This window comes from Cynocephalus volans, chromosome 6 (assembly GCF_027409185.1).
Source record: "Cynocephalus volans isolate mCynVol1 chromosome 6, mCynVol1.pri, whole genome shotgun sequence".
In the NCBI taxonomy this organism is placed as follows: Eukaryota; Metazoa; Chordata; class Mammalia; order Dermoptera; family Cynocephalidae; genus Cynocephalus; species Cynocephalus volans.
The window spans coordinates 94,084,030-94,099,027 of record NC_084465.1 but is presented as its reverse complement, the minus strand read 5'-3'; the positions used below and the strand labels follow the sequence as shown (position 1 = coordinate 94,099,027).

Below are 14,998 nucleotides of genomic sequence, written 5' to 3'. Positions count from 1 at the left end.
TCCCACTTGTGAGTGAAGACATGGTGTTTTTCTTTCTGTGCCCAGCTTATATCACTTAACGTAATTTTATCCAGATTCATCCATGTTGCTCTGAAGGCAGAATTTCATTCTTTTTTATGGTAGAATAGTGTTCCATTGTGTATTTGTATCACGTTTTCCTTATCCAGTCACCTGTTGATGGATATAGAGGTTGGTTCCAACTCTTGGCTATTGTGAATAGGGCTGCAATAAACATGAGAGTGCAGGTATCCCTTCCACATGATGATTTCCATTCCTTGGGGATACACCCAGCAGTGGGATTGCTGGATCGTATGGTAGTTCTATCGGTAGTTGTTTGAGGAATCTCCATACTGTTTTCCGTAATGGCTGCACCAATTTACAGTCCCACCAATGGCGTAGGAGGAGTCTCCTTTCTCCACATCCTCTCCAGCATTTGTTATTCTCTCTTTTTGATAATAGCCAGTCTAACTGGGATGAGATGATATCTCAATGTGGTTTTGATTTGCATTTCCTTGATATTTAGTTATGTTGAGAATTTTTTCATGCATCTGTTGGCCATTTGTATGTCTTCCTCTGAAAAATGTCTATTCAGGTCTTTTGCCCATTTTTTAATTGGTTTATTTATTTTTTTTCTGTTAACTTGTTTGAGTTCTTCATATATCTGGATATTAATCCCTTGTTGGATGTATGATTTACAAATATTATCTCCCATTCTGTAGGTTCTCTTTTCACTCTGTTGATTGTTTCCTTTGTTGTGTAGAAGCTTTTTAGTTTGATGTAATCCCATTTGTTTATTTTTTCTTTTGTTGCCTGTGCTTTTGGGGTCTTAGAACAGGATAGTTTTAAAGCAGTTTATATTGGACTGTTTTTTTTTTCTTTCTTTCTTGTAGCAGATTTCCTTGTATGCTTATGTTGTGCTTATATTAATGTAAAAATACATGTGCACATCCTCATACATACCCACTGGATGAGAGGAAGAGACATGGAAAAGCGAAGTGGTAGAGGAATGAAAGCCCAGAATTAAATGCTTTATAAGTCTTGATATTTGGGAGAGTAACTTCTTCAGCTTTGTTGTTTTTCATCAAAACCATGTTGGCTATATTTGGTTCTTTGCATTTCCAAACACATTTGAGAATCAGTCTGTCAATTTCCATCAAATGACCTGTGGAGAATTTATTTGGGATTACATTGAATCTATAGGTAAATTTAGGGAGAATTCGTATTTCTAAAATGTTGAGTTTTAAAATTTATGAGCATGGATTATCTCTCCATTTATTTAGGTCATTTAATACTTCTCTCAGTAATATCTTACAGTTTCTATGTAGAGGACTTTTATACTGTATCTTTTGCAAGATTTATTCTTAAATACTTTTTATTTTGATGCTTTTGTGGGTCGTACTTTTTTCTGTTTATTGGTGTTTATCCAGTGACCTTGCTAAATTCACCTCTGAATTATAACTTATTTGCAGATTCTTTTAGATGTTCTTTTTTTCTTTCCAGTCCTTATAACTTTCATTTCTTCTTTTTTTCTTATTGAACTGGTGAAAACTACCTATACAACCTTGAATAGAAATAGTGATAGTAGGCACCCTCATGTTTGCTATGAGCTAGTCAACAGAAAAGATTTCCATATTTTAGTATTATGTATGATGTTTACTCTAACTTTTTTGTTAAAAAGATCCAGAATCAGATTTAAGAAATTCATTTTTATCCCTTCTTTGCTAAGATAATTATCATAAATAGGTGTTTTCTCAAATACAATTTGTTTTCTCAAAATTCTCTTTTTCTGACTCTTTTTGATGATCATATGACTTTTCTCTTTTATTCCTATTAAAATAGTGAGTTACATTTATTCACTGATTATACATGTTAAACCAATCTTGCAAGTTTGCTTGGTGTTTGCTATCCTTTTTATTTATCAATGGATTATGTTTGTTAAAATTTTGTTTAGTATTTTTGCATATATGTTTATGAGAGAGATTGGTTTATAATTCTTTTCTTACAATGTCCTTGTTTGGATTTAGAATCAAGAGTACGCTGGCCTCATAAAATGAGTTTGTGTGTGTTTTCTCTTTTGCTCTTCTCTGGAAGATTTTGTGTTATTTCTTCTTTGATTGTTCAGATGAATTCATTGATAAAGTGATTTAGTACTGTCATTTTGTTTGTGGTAAAATATTAAACTATGGATTCAACTTCCTTAATAGGTGCAGAACTGTTCATAAATTTTTTCTTATGTCAGTTTTGATAAAGTTTTTAAGAAAGTTTTCCATTTCATCTGAATTTTTAAATGTCTGTGCAAAAAAGGTATCTACACCATGATCTGATATCATTTTATTACCTTTTTAAATATCTGCAGGATCTGTAGTAATATCCTTTTTTTTATTCTTGATATTGTTTATTTGTGCCTTTCCTCATTTTCTTTAATCAGTCTTGCTTGACCTATCAATTTTACTAAGCTTTTCAAAGAAACAACTTTTGGCTTTTGTGTATTCTACTTAAGTTTTGTTATTGTGTTTATTTTTTGCTATCTTTTGCTTTCTTTGGATTAAGTTTTTTTTTCTCCCTAACTTCTTGAGATGGATAATGAGAACACTTATTTTCAGACTTTCTCATTTTCTAATTTTTTTTTTTTTTTTTTTTTTTTTTGTCGTTTTTTCATGACCGGCACTCAGCCAGTGAGTGCACCGGTCAGTCCTATATAGGATCCGAACCCGTGGCGGGAGTGTCGCCGCGCTCCCAGCGCAGCACCCTACCAAGTGCGCCACGGGCTCGGCCCTCTAATATTTTTTTTTTTTAAGGCTATACATTTTCCTCTAAGGACTGCTTTACCTACATGTCATAAGTTTTGATGTGTCATATTCCCATTGTAATTCACTTAAAATGATTTTTCTGATTTGATCTTTGGCCTGTGGATTATTTAGAAATATATTCCAAAATTTTCAAATGTTTGGAATATTTCTAGCAATTTTCTTTTGTTATTGATTTCAGGCTTAGTTCCATTGTTATCACAGAACATTTTCCATGTGATTGCAATTATTTGAAATTTTTTGAGACTTTTTCCTGATCTACCACATTGTTGATTTTGATAGCTGTTACATGTGCAATAGTAAAGAACAGTGTTTTGTGCAGCAGTTGAGTGTAGTGTTCAGTTCATGCCAATTAGGTCAACTTTGTTAATGTTGTTTGAATGTTATTCAAAATCTTCTGTAACTTTAATAGTATTTTTACCAGTTAATAAGTTATATAGAGAGATATGTAAAAATATGCATATGAATATAGGCACCAACATATTTTCTTAAGTGAAAAGGTAATGGAAGCCCAATGATTTATTTAAATCTATTGGTACATCTGCTTTAAACAGGTGTAATTGGTAACCATCTTTTTATGGCGTTAACAAAAGGTACATAAATCAGCTATTCTTGACAGTCATAATTTTTGTTAGTACTGTTCTTGTTCTTGGTTTGGTGGTGACTAAATAAGGAAACCACATGCCCCCAAACAAATCCTTTCCCAGGAATTCTTGAAAGCAAGCATCCACACTACTACCAAATTTATGCATCACCCTGTTAAAGTGCTGTCTTTCACCTGAGAGAAAATATCGGCACTGGGCTATTCAGAGTATCAGACATGCTTAATTACAACAAAAACATACTCATATACAGTTTTTCCACTCTCTACCTACCTGTACTCCTATACTTTGCCACTAGATTTATCTTTCTAAATGCCAACCTTATCATGCCATTTCCCCATTTCAAACTTCTCCAGGGGCTCCCCATTGTCTCCAGGAAAAAATTAAATTTCTTTAGCTGGCACACTAAGTCCACCATGGTATGGTTACTGCCTTCTTTTGAAGCTTTATCTCTTGACATGCCCCTCAGTTCCAGATGACCCTGGAACTCTCTGAATAGATCACAGTCTTTAGGCTGCCCCCTCAGTCCCAAGTCCACCATCTTCACCCATCATGTGTGCCTGGCTGGCCCTTTTTTGGCCTTCAAGACAGTTCTGATGTCCCCTCCTATGTGGAGGCCTTTGTTACTTGGAGATTCCTCTCTGTGCTTTCTTAGCCCCCTGTCACAGCTCTGCATCATGCTTACAGTGCTGCGATGTAGGTGCTGATGGGCTGTGTGTCTATCCTGATGGAGGAAAGGCACTGCGCTTCCCATTTTGTATGCCCAGACTGGCCTGTGTACACATGCACCCGGTAACACTGAAGGAGTGTTTCAAGTGCAGGCATCTTAATCAGTTGTCATTGACCAGAAAAACGCTTGGATGGCATCATCAGATGGCATTAAAGCATAAGCCTAAAAGTCACATTGGGGCATTCCATTTGGAGGAGTTATTTTAAGTTATTTTCTATGGCGTTTAGGCAAGTGGCAGGGGATGGGAGTGATGTGGAGGAGGCAGGTGCATGAAAAGTACACAGAAACCTTACAAATACATGGATGTAATAAACTGAAATGGAGCTTTTTAAAAATTCAAATGAGTTTTAGGGCTCATGATTTATAGGGACGTGTAGGGGATGTGCTGTAAAATATCCAGTTCCCTTTCACATTCTTTCAAACTAAACAAAGTCTGTCTGAGACGACAGCCATTGTTGGTCACACTGGCATTCTAGGAGCTGCTTAATCCATCCTCAGAGGGAATAATTCTGGGCAGAAAAGACAGATATAAGCAAATGTGTTTCTGTAGCTTTTTGTTATAGATTATTTTTCTTGTGCTTTTCCAGTGATTTCATTCTAGCAATGTCTAAAGCTCAACAAATACATATGTTCTGAAGGCATAGTATTATAGGGTTTTGGGGGGATCTCACTTGGGTAGGGAATAGTACCTAGTCCAGTATAGGGCAGTTTTCTAAGTTATAAAGCTGAGCCAATAAGTTGCTTCCTAATGAAGTTCACCCCATTGGTCCCAGGAATTATCTTTGGGGAATAAAAAGAAGACTTTCTCTCTTCCTCTCCAATGGCCTTGCAGATTCCCAGATACGGTGTTCAGGCCTGTCCTCACTTAGTTCCCCTCTTCCAGCACCGTTGTGCATCCCACGTGGTCAGTGGCCTGGGGTTGGGGAAGGCAGCATCCAGGGCTTTCTATGGACTTGAGGACACAGAGAACTGAAGTGAAGCAGCATTTCATTGTGTGCCTTGCAGCAACGAACCTTGTAGAAGGCAAAGAGTTTATGTGAAGACATGCAGGGTTCATGTAAAAAGGTTCAATAGTTCATCCACAATGAAATTGCACACTGCCTTAAAAGAAAGCCATCTTGCTGAAGTTCGAAGGCATAAGCTATTCCTAAAATGGCATTGAACTTGTATACTGGAACTTTCGTCTGGCAGCCACTGTGATAGAAATGAATGGGATGCTGGAAACTATGAACATTCACTCAGAAAGAAACTTTATTTTTATTATTTTTATTGCTGTATATTTTCTTTCCTATTTTTCCTTTCTTGTGAATTTATTTTGAATGTTCATGAAGTGAACTCCCATTAGGTGCCCAGGTGAAAAATCCTTTTGAGTAGTATTAAAAAGCTAGATATCTATCTTTCCCAAAATATAGTCTACAACTCATCGTGGGACCTGGCCCTTGGGGACACTGGCCTTTTAGATAAAATGAATTCACATTGAAAAAATGTCAGACATACTTTCCTAGGAAAACAAAGGAAGGCACTTGAGCCTTCCTGCCCCAGCTAATCACCTCCAAGTTTAACAAAAATACTTTATAATATGGTTATGAGAGATTTAGACAACTCTCCTTTAGATGGATTCTGATCTAGGGAAAACCTGCACTATGGTGGAAAATAGGGAAGTGTCCTTATTCCCAGGAACTTTAGGAATTTTTGAGACTTGTGTTACTAATTAACCAGTGGTAAAAGAGCTAATTTGAAACTCCTCTGCCCAAGAAATAGCAATTTCACCAAGAGGTAAGTGGTAGGTAGGGGAGGGCAGGGCAGGATGTTCTTAATGCGAAGGATGAAGAGCTATTGGGAAGGGTGGGCTGAGGGGACACGGGGGAGCAAGCACGTGGACACTAGCTAAAGCTCAGCAGTGTTTGAAGAAAAGGGCATCTGGAATTCCTAGGGTTTTTGTGCAGTGGTATAAAGCAGAAAGTGGCAGCAGCAGCTTATATCTGACATGGGTGCTGGGCCAGACAGGAGCTGGGTATACAGAAAAGTGGTCACCATTCATTTCTTTTTTAAAAATGTTGCTTATAGTCTTTCTATTGACATGTTTTGTTTCTTTTAAATTTCTTCTTCTTTCTTAATATATTTGTGTTTTATTATATTAATTTCAGCTTTCACCTTTGTTTCACACATCTATGTTTCTTAAATTTTATTGAACACACGGCAGATGCTTTCTAAAATTGACTTCTGTTTCCATTAGTAATTTTTTTTCAAAAGCGAGTTCTTTCTCTGCATTTTGAGTGCTGTATTCTCCTCTGTCATTATTGCCAAAACTTCTCATAGGTATTTTTTTCTGTTTAGTTGTCCTTGAATAAAGAAAGGTGAATGTTGGGTGGATGTTTTTCCATAAACAGTGGGTGGGTTGTCCTAGGTTCCCTTCACTGTCTTCCAGGATGTTGGTGGAATCTTCTGCTCATCCTATAAGCTAGAAAGATGGGGGCAGGTGTAAATTTCTGGTACTTCTCATGCATCCTAAAGGCAATTTATCCTGTGTCATTTCTTCTCTGGGTTTGTTGAGGCCCTTGTCTAGGGCTTTGCCTTCTGTTTACAGCTTTCTCTTGTTGGGTTAGACCTTCACAGTGAATACATAAATGTGACTGCCTAGTGTCTGCCTGGCACTACTGGTGACTACATCAGGGAGAAGCCCCCGTACTGCTATTTTCTGCTAATTTTGGCATAAAGACTGGGACTTTCTGTTGGAGCTGATTTTCAGTGCTGCTGATCTGGCTTGGGGTCTGGGCCCCCTGATTGTTAGAGGATATGAGGCCTTCTAATGACTTGATTCCCTCAATCCTGTCCTTTTACAGGAGTAGGAATTGTTAACCATAGTAGATATAAATCCATAGTTCATATAACATTCTTAATAATTTCAACTTTATTTTGGCTGACTATAATTAGTTTTTAGTTTGTACAAGTGACATAGGAGGTATTTATACTAGAAATAGGAGCTTGTCTTGGAAAAGAAGTGTCAACTAGTTTTCATGTTTAGTTTCCTTGTATTATTAACATTATATTTCATCTGCACTTCTTTCAGGAATCTGTTTAAACTATGTGTCCATGTTGTAAAAGTTGGCTTAGTTAAATCAAGGTCATGAATCTAAAGTGCATTTAACTGGAGATTCACGAATCCACCCCCTTGGAAGACAACTGTCCTGCACAATGCCTTAAATTTTCCTTGTTTTTGTTTTCTGGAAAACTTATGAACGATAAATTTTGAACTTATTGACACCTGAGGATATCTTTATTGACTTCATATATACATGTAACTCTACTAGATGAAATATAAATAATTTGTAATTTGAATTATACCAAATTATTCTCAAAAACTGGTACTGTTATTAAATTGCTTTCTTTTGTTTAGCATGGTAGAAGTCTATGGCTGGCTGTTGTTACTTTATAAGTAAGACATTTTACTTTCTCAAAGATTTTCAAGTTTTTAGTCTTTGAAATCAAAAATTCCAACAGAATATGTTGGATATATTCTTTTCTTTTCTTTTTTTTTTCTGGTTTTATCTGACCCTTTTTCATCTGCTTATGTAAGTTTTAGTTTAGCCTAGGAAAATTTATTTGATTAAAGCTGCTTCTGTTGTTTATTTCTCATGGAAGCCCTATTGTAAGTAGGTAGAATCTCCTGGTTCTTACTCTTATTAATCTATTTTCCCTCATAATTTTTTCTGTTTGTCCTTTCTTCTTAGGTTTTGAGAATTGAAATGGGTCCAATCAGAGATTCATATCAATTCCTGTAGGATCTTTAAGCCCCAAATGAAGGGAGAAAAATTTTTTAAAAGTTTAAATTTATTCCGTTTGTACTTTGCCAGTTGTGAGTCCAAACAGCTTAGGGGGCAGCTGGGCTCCTTGAGGTGAGAGTGAGAACTGGACGCAGATTTAGCCAGGAATGTGTTTTGCTAAAGAACTTCCAGTCCTTATTTGGAACAGCAGTCAGGGCTCGCTGCTGCAGTCTCCCCATTTTCTGGCAGGCTGGCCATCCATTCCACTCTGTGTGAGTGATTGGCAGGCCCTTCCACACCAGCTGCCTGTCCCATGCTGCCTCTGAAATTCAGGACACTCCTAGTGCTGCTAATGGACCCACAAGGCTGCCCCTCACCTCCAAGCCTTCAGAGGCCTCTGCTGATTTCTTTTGCATATTTCCATTTTGCATGCTGGAGATTCACAAATCAGGCAGTGACTACCCTCGGTCTGATCTCATCTGTATTTTTCATCATCGAAATTCCTGGAAATTTCTTTTGTATAGTTGACCCTCTTTCCTACTTTTTAAGGTTGATTTAGGATTTTTTTTCTCATTCTTTATTTTTGGTCATTTCCATGAAGATCAGGAGGGAAGTAGTTTATGCCTTGCCAAGAAGTCAAACTATTCTCTCCTATGAATGCAAGTCTGAGGATATGTTGAAGTCAGACTGAGAAGAGATTGCATAAACCTGTGGGAAATGGAGGCTTAACAAGGATCTTAAATATCCTGCTACAATTTTTCTCTTTTGGTTGCCTGTGATGATCAAGGTCGTTGAATAACAGCAATGACAATAATTATAACAATTGTCTTTTTCAAGAACAACCATGAGTCACATACTCTATATCAGTTTCATTTAATCTTTATATTAGCCTGGGAAGTTTGGTGGTTGACTCTCCATTTTATAGATAGCACTCACAGAAGTTAAATAAACACCTAGTGTTGCATAGCTAATGCATCTGAAGTGAATTCAAACTCAAGTTTGTCCTCAAAGTCTCTGCTCTTTTCTTTGCTGGGTATCGAATAGCCTGAGAAGTTGTCCAATCTCCAAATCTCTTGTCATCTTTACAGAGTTCTCAGTTATCGCACTTTGATCATCTGTAGGCATCTCATTGCTGTAAGTCCTTCTCTGTGCAGATAATGTTTCCATAAATAGAGAAAGACATGTTTTATTGTTTCTCTTGTACTGTCTGGAACACCTCAGTTTATCATTTATCCTCATTTTTTCTAACTCGGGCATTTATCCGCTCTTAGAGGGATTCTTCCTGTTCAGTAATTCCTTCTGTAGCCCTTTGTGGTTATGTAGGTTGTCTAAGTGTTCTCACCTGTCTTGGAATATCCATGGCCCATGGGGCTGCTGTTCTCTCTGGCCTCTGCTGAAAAAAGTGCCTTCATCAGAGCAGAATCTCAAGAGGTGTTTGGAGATGTTGCTGCTGGTCGTGCTTTACTATATCCAATTAGAACAAAAAAGATAAAAATCTGAGCAAAAGCAAAATCATTGATAATTTAGGAATTCATAAAGATAAAAGGTACCTAGAAAGTATTGGGAGTAGCCAGTTGTTGGTTGATGAGAAGATTTTTGTTCTTGCTTCACAATGGCAAAGGTATATAGATTTATTTTATAACTTACTCTTTTGACCTTATAATTATATTCCTTTCAGATATATTGGAAAAAATAAGAACACTCAAGGACTGTAAAATGTGTCATCATAATTGTAGGATTATATTTGTTTCCTCTGTTCTAATGAAATCATGCTTTTTTCTCCCACAGGTTACGGTCTTTGGTCAAACAATTAGAGAGAGGGGAGGCTTCAGTGGTAGATCTTAAGAAGAATTTGGAATATGCCGCCACAGTTCTTGAATCTGTATACATCGATGAAACCAGGTAAGCTAAAAATCACAAGAGAGATTGTCATTTTTATGGTGATGGTAATTTTCTGTTAAGTGGCTTTTTAAAAAAATTGACCCCCATGGCAGATTTGGGGAAGCATTCAAATTACTGGTCTTGGAGCTTTAGTTTGAACAAACAAATGAGGTAGATCTGGACAAGTCATTTATTCTCTGTACCTCCTCATCTGTAAAAGGAGTTAATAGATCTTATGTCACATGGCCATTATGACAATGAAGTGAGATCATGTAAGAAGAGAAAAAATAATTTTAGAAAATCTGGCAAGTTTTTTTTTAATCCAATATAGGCTTCCACTGTAATTATTACATATTGTTAAGTCAATTTAAAAACCATGCTTTTTTTTAATTCACAATATCCATCAGTAAATGGAAGCTCCAGAAGTGATTGAGAAGCATTTTTTCTCTTAAGCACCTAGTATTCCTTTTTTAATTACACGTTACCGATTTTCTTAGCAGACTCTTTCCACTTGAATTATCCAAAAGTATTAAAGTTGCTTATTTTTAGTAGGGCTTAATACAATAGGTTTTATTATAACATTACTATTTATGTACCTTTCTAGTGGTCTGACCTATGAATAAATTTAAAAAATCAGCTAAGCACACCTGTCAGATGACTTAAATCATTGTGCTCAAATAAAGAACTGCACTATTTTGGAAATTTTCCTTGCATTTAGTTGTTTAAGTTTCTCTAACTGTCTGTCAAAGTAGAAAGAATGTCAATTGACATCATCTAGGATCATTAGTTCAGAGGGCTAGATTATTGTGATTTGGGTAATACATTTCAAAATCTTTGTGTCCTATTTTTTAAAAAAAAACAAAATAATGCCACATAGTCCATCTATGAAATAATGTGAATGCATTTTCAAGTGGAAGGTTTAAATCCCACTCAAATTCCACAAACCTTCTAGGAATAAAGATATTAGGTACTCATGAGTGCAGTGAACCTGCAATGAATCCATGGAGCCTGAGATGGAGTATATTTGACTCCTCTGATCCCTCTGTTGCTTTGTTCAGTTAGGTAGAGAGAGCATCCTCAAATACCAATACTGGACAAGGTCATCCTGAAACACAAATGATGAGCTCTCACAAGTCTGTATTTTTTTATGGTCAATTCAGTTTGGTTTCTTTGCACTTATATATAAGCAGGTGGGCTGGAGAGGAGCAGCTCTTTTGAACAGAGCTCTAACTTCGGATTTAATTCCAGTGTTCTCCTTCTGTTTTTTGTGTTTAGGCGACTCCTGGATACGGAGGATGAACTCAGTGACATTCAGTCAGATGCTGTGCCTTCGGAGGTCCGAGACTGGCTGGCGTCCACCTTCACGCGGCAGATGGGGATGATGCTTAGGAGGAGCGAGGAGAAGCCCAGGTTCAAGAGCATCGTCCACGCAGTGCAGGCTGGGATATTCGTGGAGAGGTGAAGATGTCTTTCATGTGTCATTCAATAACCAAAACAACGAAAGGAACGCCAGTTTCCAATAACTGGAAGCTTTGCCTCAATGCAGTTTTGATATCTTTATAAATACTGAAAATTCTGGGTGGAAACAGATAGTCTTGAATGAGAAACAGCAAAAACATATCTATTTTAATCTCGATAGCATCATTAGGACAAGCTTTTGCCTTTGCTCAAAATTTTCTTTGTTAACCAGAGAAGACTTAGTTTGAGTTCAGTCTCCAATTTTTAGAGAAGGCAATCACCTAATCTATCATCCTTTGAAATACGTGGGTGGTGTCTACATTCAGAACAGGCCAGGGATGTTTTGAGATTGCTGACCCAGGGAGGACAGTTCACTTAAGGGGTTTGAGTTCCCTGTGAACCTTCAATTTTGTTAGCCATTTTGCACTTTGAAATTGAATTGCCCCCCTCGCCCAGAAATAGATTCCAGAATAGATTTTTTTTTCTCTATAATCCTTATTACACAATTCCACATTTTAGAAATGCCATGGTGAGTTCAAAGTTCACCTGGAACATTTTTCTTTCTTGTTTTTGACAGTTCCAAAGAACAAGCTCTTCCAAATGTGTTGCCCATGGGAGTTCTTCATTCAGGTTAAAGTACTACACTGCCTATTATCTATGCTCTACTATAATTCACTCTGGCAGAAGAGGTGACCCATTTTAATAATTTAATTTCCAATCTGGGGCAGTTATCTTTGTTTCTAAAGGTTCACCTGTTTGGCGTGGCTTTAATTTCTTTTGATTTTAATACTTAGGCCACTTGAGTAATGGTGAAAAATGTTACAGAAGGAATTTTAGGTTCCTTGCGTCGACAGACAACATGACTTCTCATTATGTGTTGATACTGGCTGTAAGTCTGTAGGCTGCTAATCCATCTTTGTCAGATATCATATTGCATTTTTTCTTTCTGACTTTGCCAGAATGTATAGACGGACATCAAACATGGTTGGACTGAGCTACCCACCAGCTGTGATTGAAGCATTAAAGGTAATACCAATGAAAAGGATTTACAATGTCCATGGTACCTCATAAAAACTATAGCTACATTTGATGTTAGAAAATAAGAGGCTTTCATTTACAGTTCTTTTCTCAGTTATTCCTGACTTTATTCTTTTATTATCTTTTTCTTAGTCTGTTCTAAAAATATCACTATCCTCTCAGCCTTCATCTTTCTAATTTTTTAAAAATCAAACTCTGCAAGGGTTTCATTTCTTTCTATTCCCCAAGAATAGTTCAGAGTTTATACAGTGGTCTGGCATTATGAGATTCGTCTGACTTTGGCCATAGCAGATCAAATATGTTATGGTTATAAGTATCCAAGATTAGGAGGATCTTTGGTGACTGTAATTGTGCCATTATCTGATTATCTACTCCAAGTCCGTTTTATAAAGAAACTAAGACTCAGTGAGATTAAAAAAAAAAAAAAAAAGAGTTATTTAGAGACAAAGCTGATATTTGATACCAGTTTCTAGCACATGGTAAGTTCTCAGTAACATTTTATGCCCCAGAGCTCTTGTCCCTCCATATATTCTATTCTTTTCCTAAGACTCTCACTGAGCCAAGTGTTTCATGAGAAGTCACACAGATGTTTGAGTTTAAATGGGCTAAATCCTGCAGAATTACTTCCAATCGGGCAAGCTCTTAGAATTGTATAGAATATCTCAAAGAGCCCCAAAGCAGATGTATAAGCAGGTATTGATTCAAAGCCCCTGGTGTTAGGGTATTCAGATGTGCTGAATTTGATTTGGCTTTTGGATTCCAGGATGGGGCTGCACTAGGGCCTAGATCCGCTGGGCTGGTTGACATTACATTATGTCTACACATGGAGTTGGTCCATTTGCTCAGGGACATTGTAGCATTCTGACCTTTACTAAGACCATTGTTGTCTTTCTCTGATATCTGAAAAATATAACCTTTGTGGTTAATGTAAGAATATGACATAAAATGACATTTAAACGAGAGAATAACCACCATCAATTTCTAAATTTGAAATATGTTGCCTGTTAGGTCGGCGAGACGAACAGAATATAAGACTCCGAGCCAAACGTTGTCAAGCAAGAGCATTTACTCCAGCAAACCTGGAGGGGAAACTGAAAGATCAGTGTTCCATCCTCTTAAAGACTAGCAGAGACTTTATAGGGTTTGTCTGGAAGGGGTTTGGGCAACTATTGTGAGCACTCAGCATTCTATAATGCCTTGCAGGTTTTTTTGCTTTGTACAAGATATCTTTATCGGAATGCACCAGCCTGAGAGAAAAGGAAGAGGTAGGGGGACAGAGTGAGTTGTACCAGATGTTCTGATACATAGCAGCCTTGAGGGAAAGGGAGAGGGTAGGGCGACGGGGTGAGAGAGTAGCAGATGTTCTCATGTTAAGCTGACTGTGAGGCCTAATGTTGCATTTTCTTCTTTTTTCTTTTTTCTCATTCACTATATGTAAGCTTCTAACTTGAGGTGTTTTACCTTAGTCTTCTGGGGTTAGCTTATTGGAAATGTAGAAGTGTGCTCTTCTTTAGAGGGGCATCTGTCATTTGACTCGGGCAGCGACACCATGGATAGACTGTACGTTTAAGGTGGGAGGAAACGAGGAGGTGCAGGCTGCTTTTGCCTTAGACTAACAGGAATTTCATGCAGTTTCTCCACGGAGATTGTCCTTGGGCAAAATTTGGTAAAAGAGGAAGAATGATTTAAAGCATTTAAAGGAGAGGCTGTTAAAATGCAGATTCCAGTCCCTACACTGGGGCTCTTAAGAGTTCCCTATCCAAGTTAAAAAAAACTAAGTGGTTCCGAAGAACATTAAAATTTGAGAATGACAATTTAAGCCTTCCCTACAAGGACCAGAGAGGACACCCTCTCACCGACTCTACTTACTCATCTCTTGTTTCTCTAAGTGCTAACATTCAGAATACATCTTGGCTTTTTACTATGATAGTCCCTTTATTTTCAGTGATAGAGAGCCTTTCTCCTTTTTATTCATTCTGGGGACTAGAATTAAAACTTGTCAGTCAAAGTTTTTTCCAACCTCCTGAGTTTTCAGTGGCCTTTTCTGCGGACTGAGGATCAGAGGATGGATGTGACTAATGGCAGTGCCAATTATAGTAACCAAGGCAAAGTTGTAGGTCTTGAGTTCATCCAAAATGGCCTTGCTGTCTATAATCTGGGCCCCTGCATGGTGTTTAGGGGATGAGGTCCAGGTCACAGAACATATTCATTGAGTTTACAATGCCATCTGTCCCAGTGAGATCACTAGGGGCTGTCAGTGGGGCTGCTACCTGGTTCTGCTACCGTGGGGATTTAGACATGTCAGTCTCACTGAGGTTGCCATCTGTAAAGCTGGGGAAAGTAATGGCTATTTCTAGAGTTGTGTAGCTTTGCAAATGTCTATAAACACTTCATATTGTGCTCAGTGTTTGTAACTATTTCTTTAGTTATTTTAATGGAGGGGCAATTATTGAAAACTGAAGTGAAGTTACCACTAAGTGTGAATTGAAACAATTCAATTGAAACCCTTTTGGAAAAGTTTGGTTTTGCCTGTGTGCCCTGGCATCCATGAGAGAGACCTTTGATGGCCTTGCAATGAATTTGATAGCTGGAACATTTAGAGAGGGACAAGACTGGGATGGATAGATTATGCTGGGATACAGTGAGGGCTGGGGTGAGGGTCTCTCATGTCAGCAGTTCCTGAAAGCCAGAGTCTCTACCAGGATACTACCTGATGCC

The 14,998-nt window shown here is 37.5% G+C and overlaps 1 protein-coding gene across 3 annotated transcripts in view; it reads left to right on the top strand.

Moving 5' to 3' along the window:
* PDE1C (phosphodiesterase 1C) overlaps positions 1 to 14,998 on the top strand; it is a 622,342-nt gene that overhangs the window by 499,985 nt on the left and 107,359 nt on the right. For all 3 annotated transcript variants that reach the window (XM_063100844.1, XM_063100845.1, XM_063100843.1), the window contains 3 exons: positions 9,692 to 9,805; positions 11,060 to 11,242; positions 12,202 to 12,268. In XM_063100844.1, the coding sequence (XP_062956914.1) occupies positions 9,692 to 9,805; positions 11,060 to 11,242; positions 12,202 to 12,268 (364 nt within the window). The remainder of the gene's footprint in view (positions 1 to 9,691; positions 9,806 to 11,059; positions 11,243 to 12,201; positions 12,269 to 14,998) is intronic.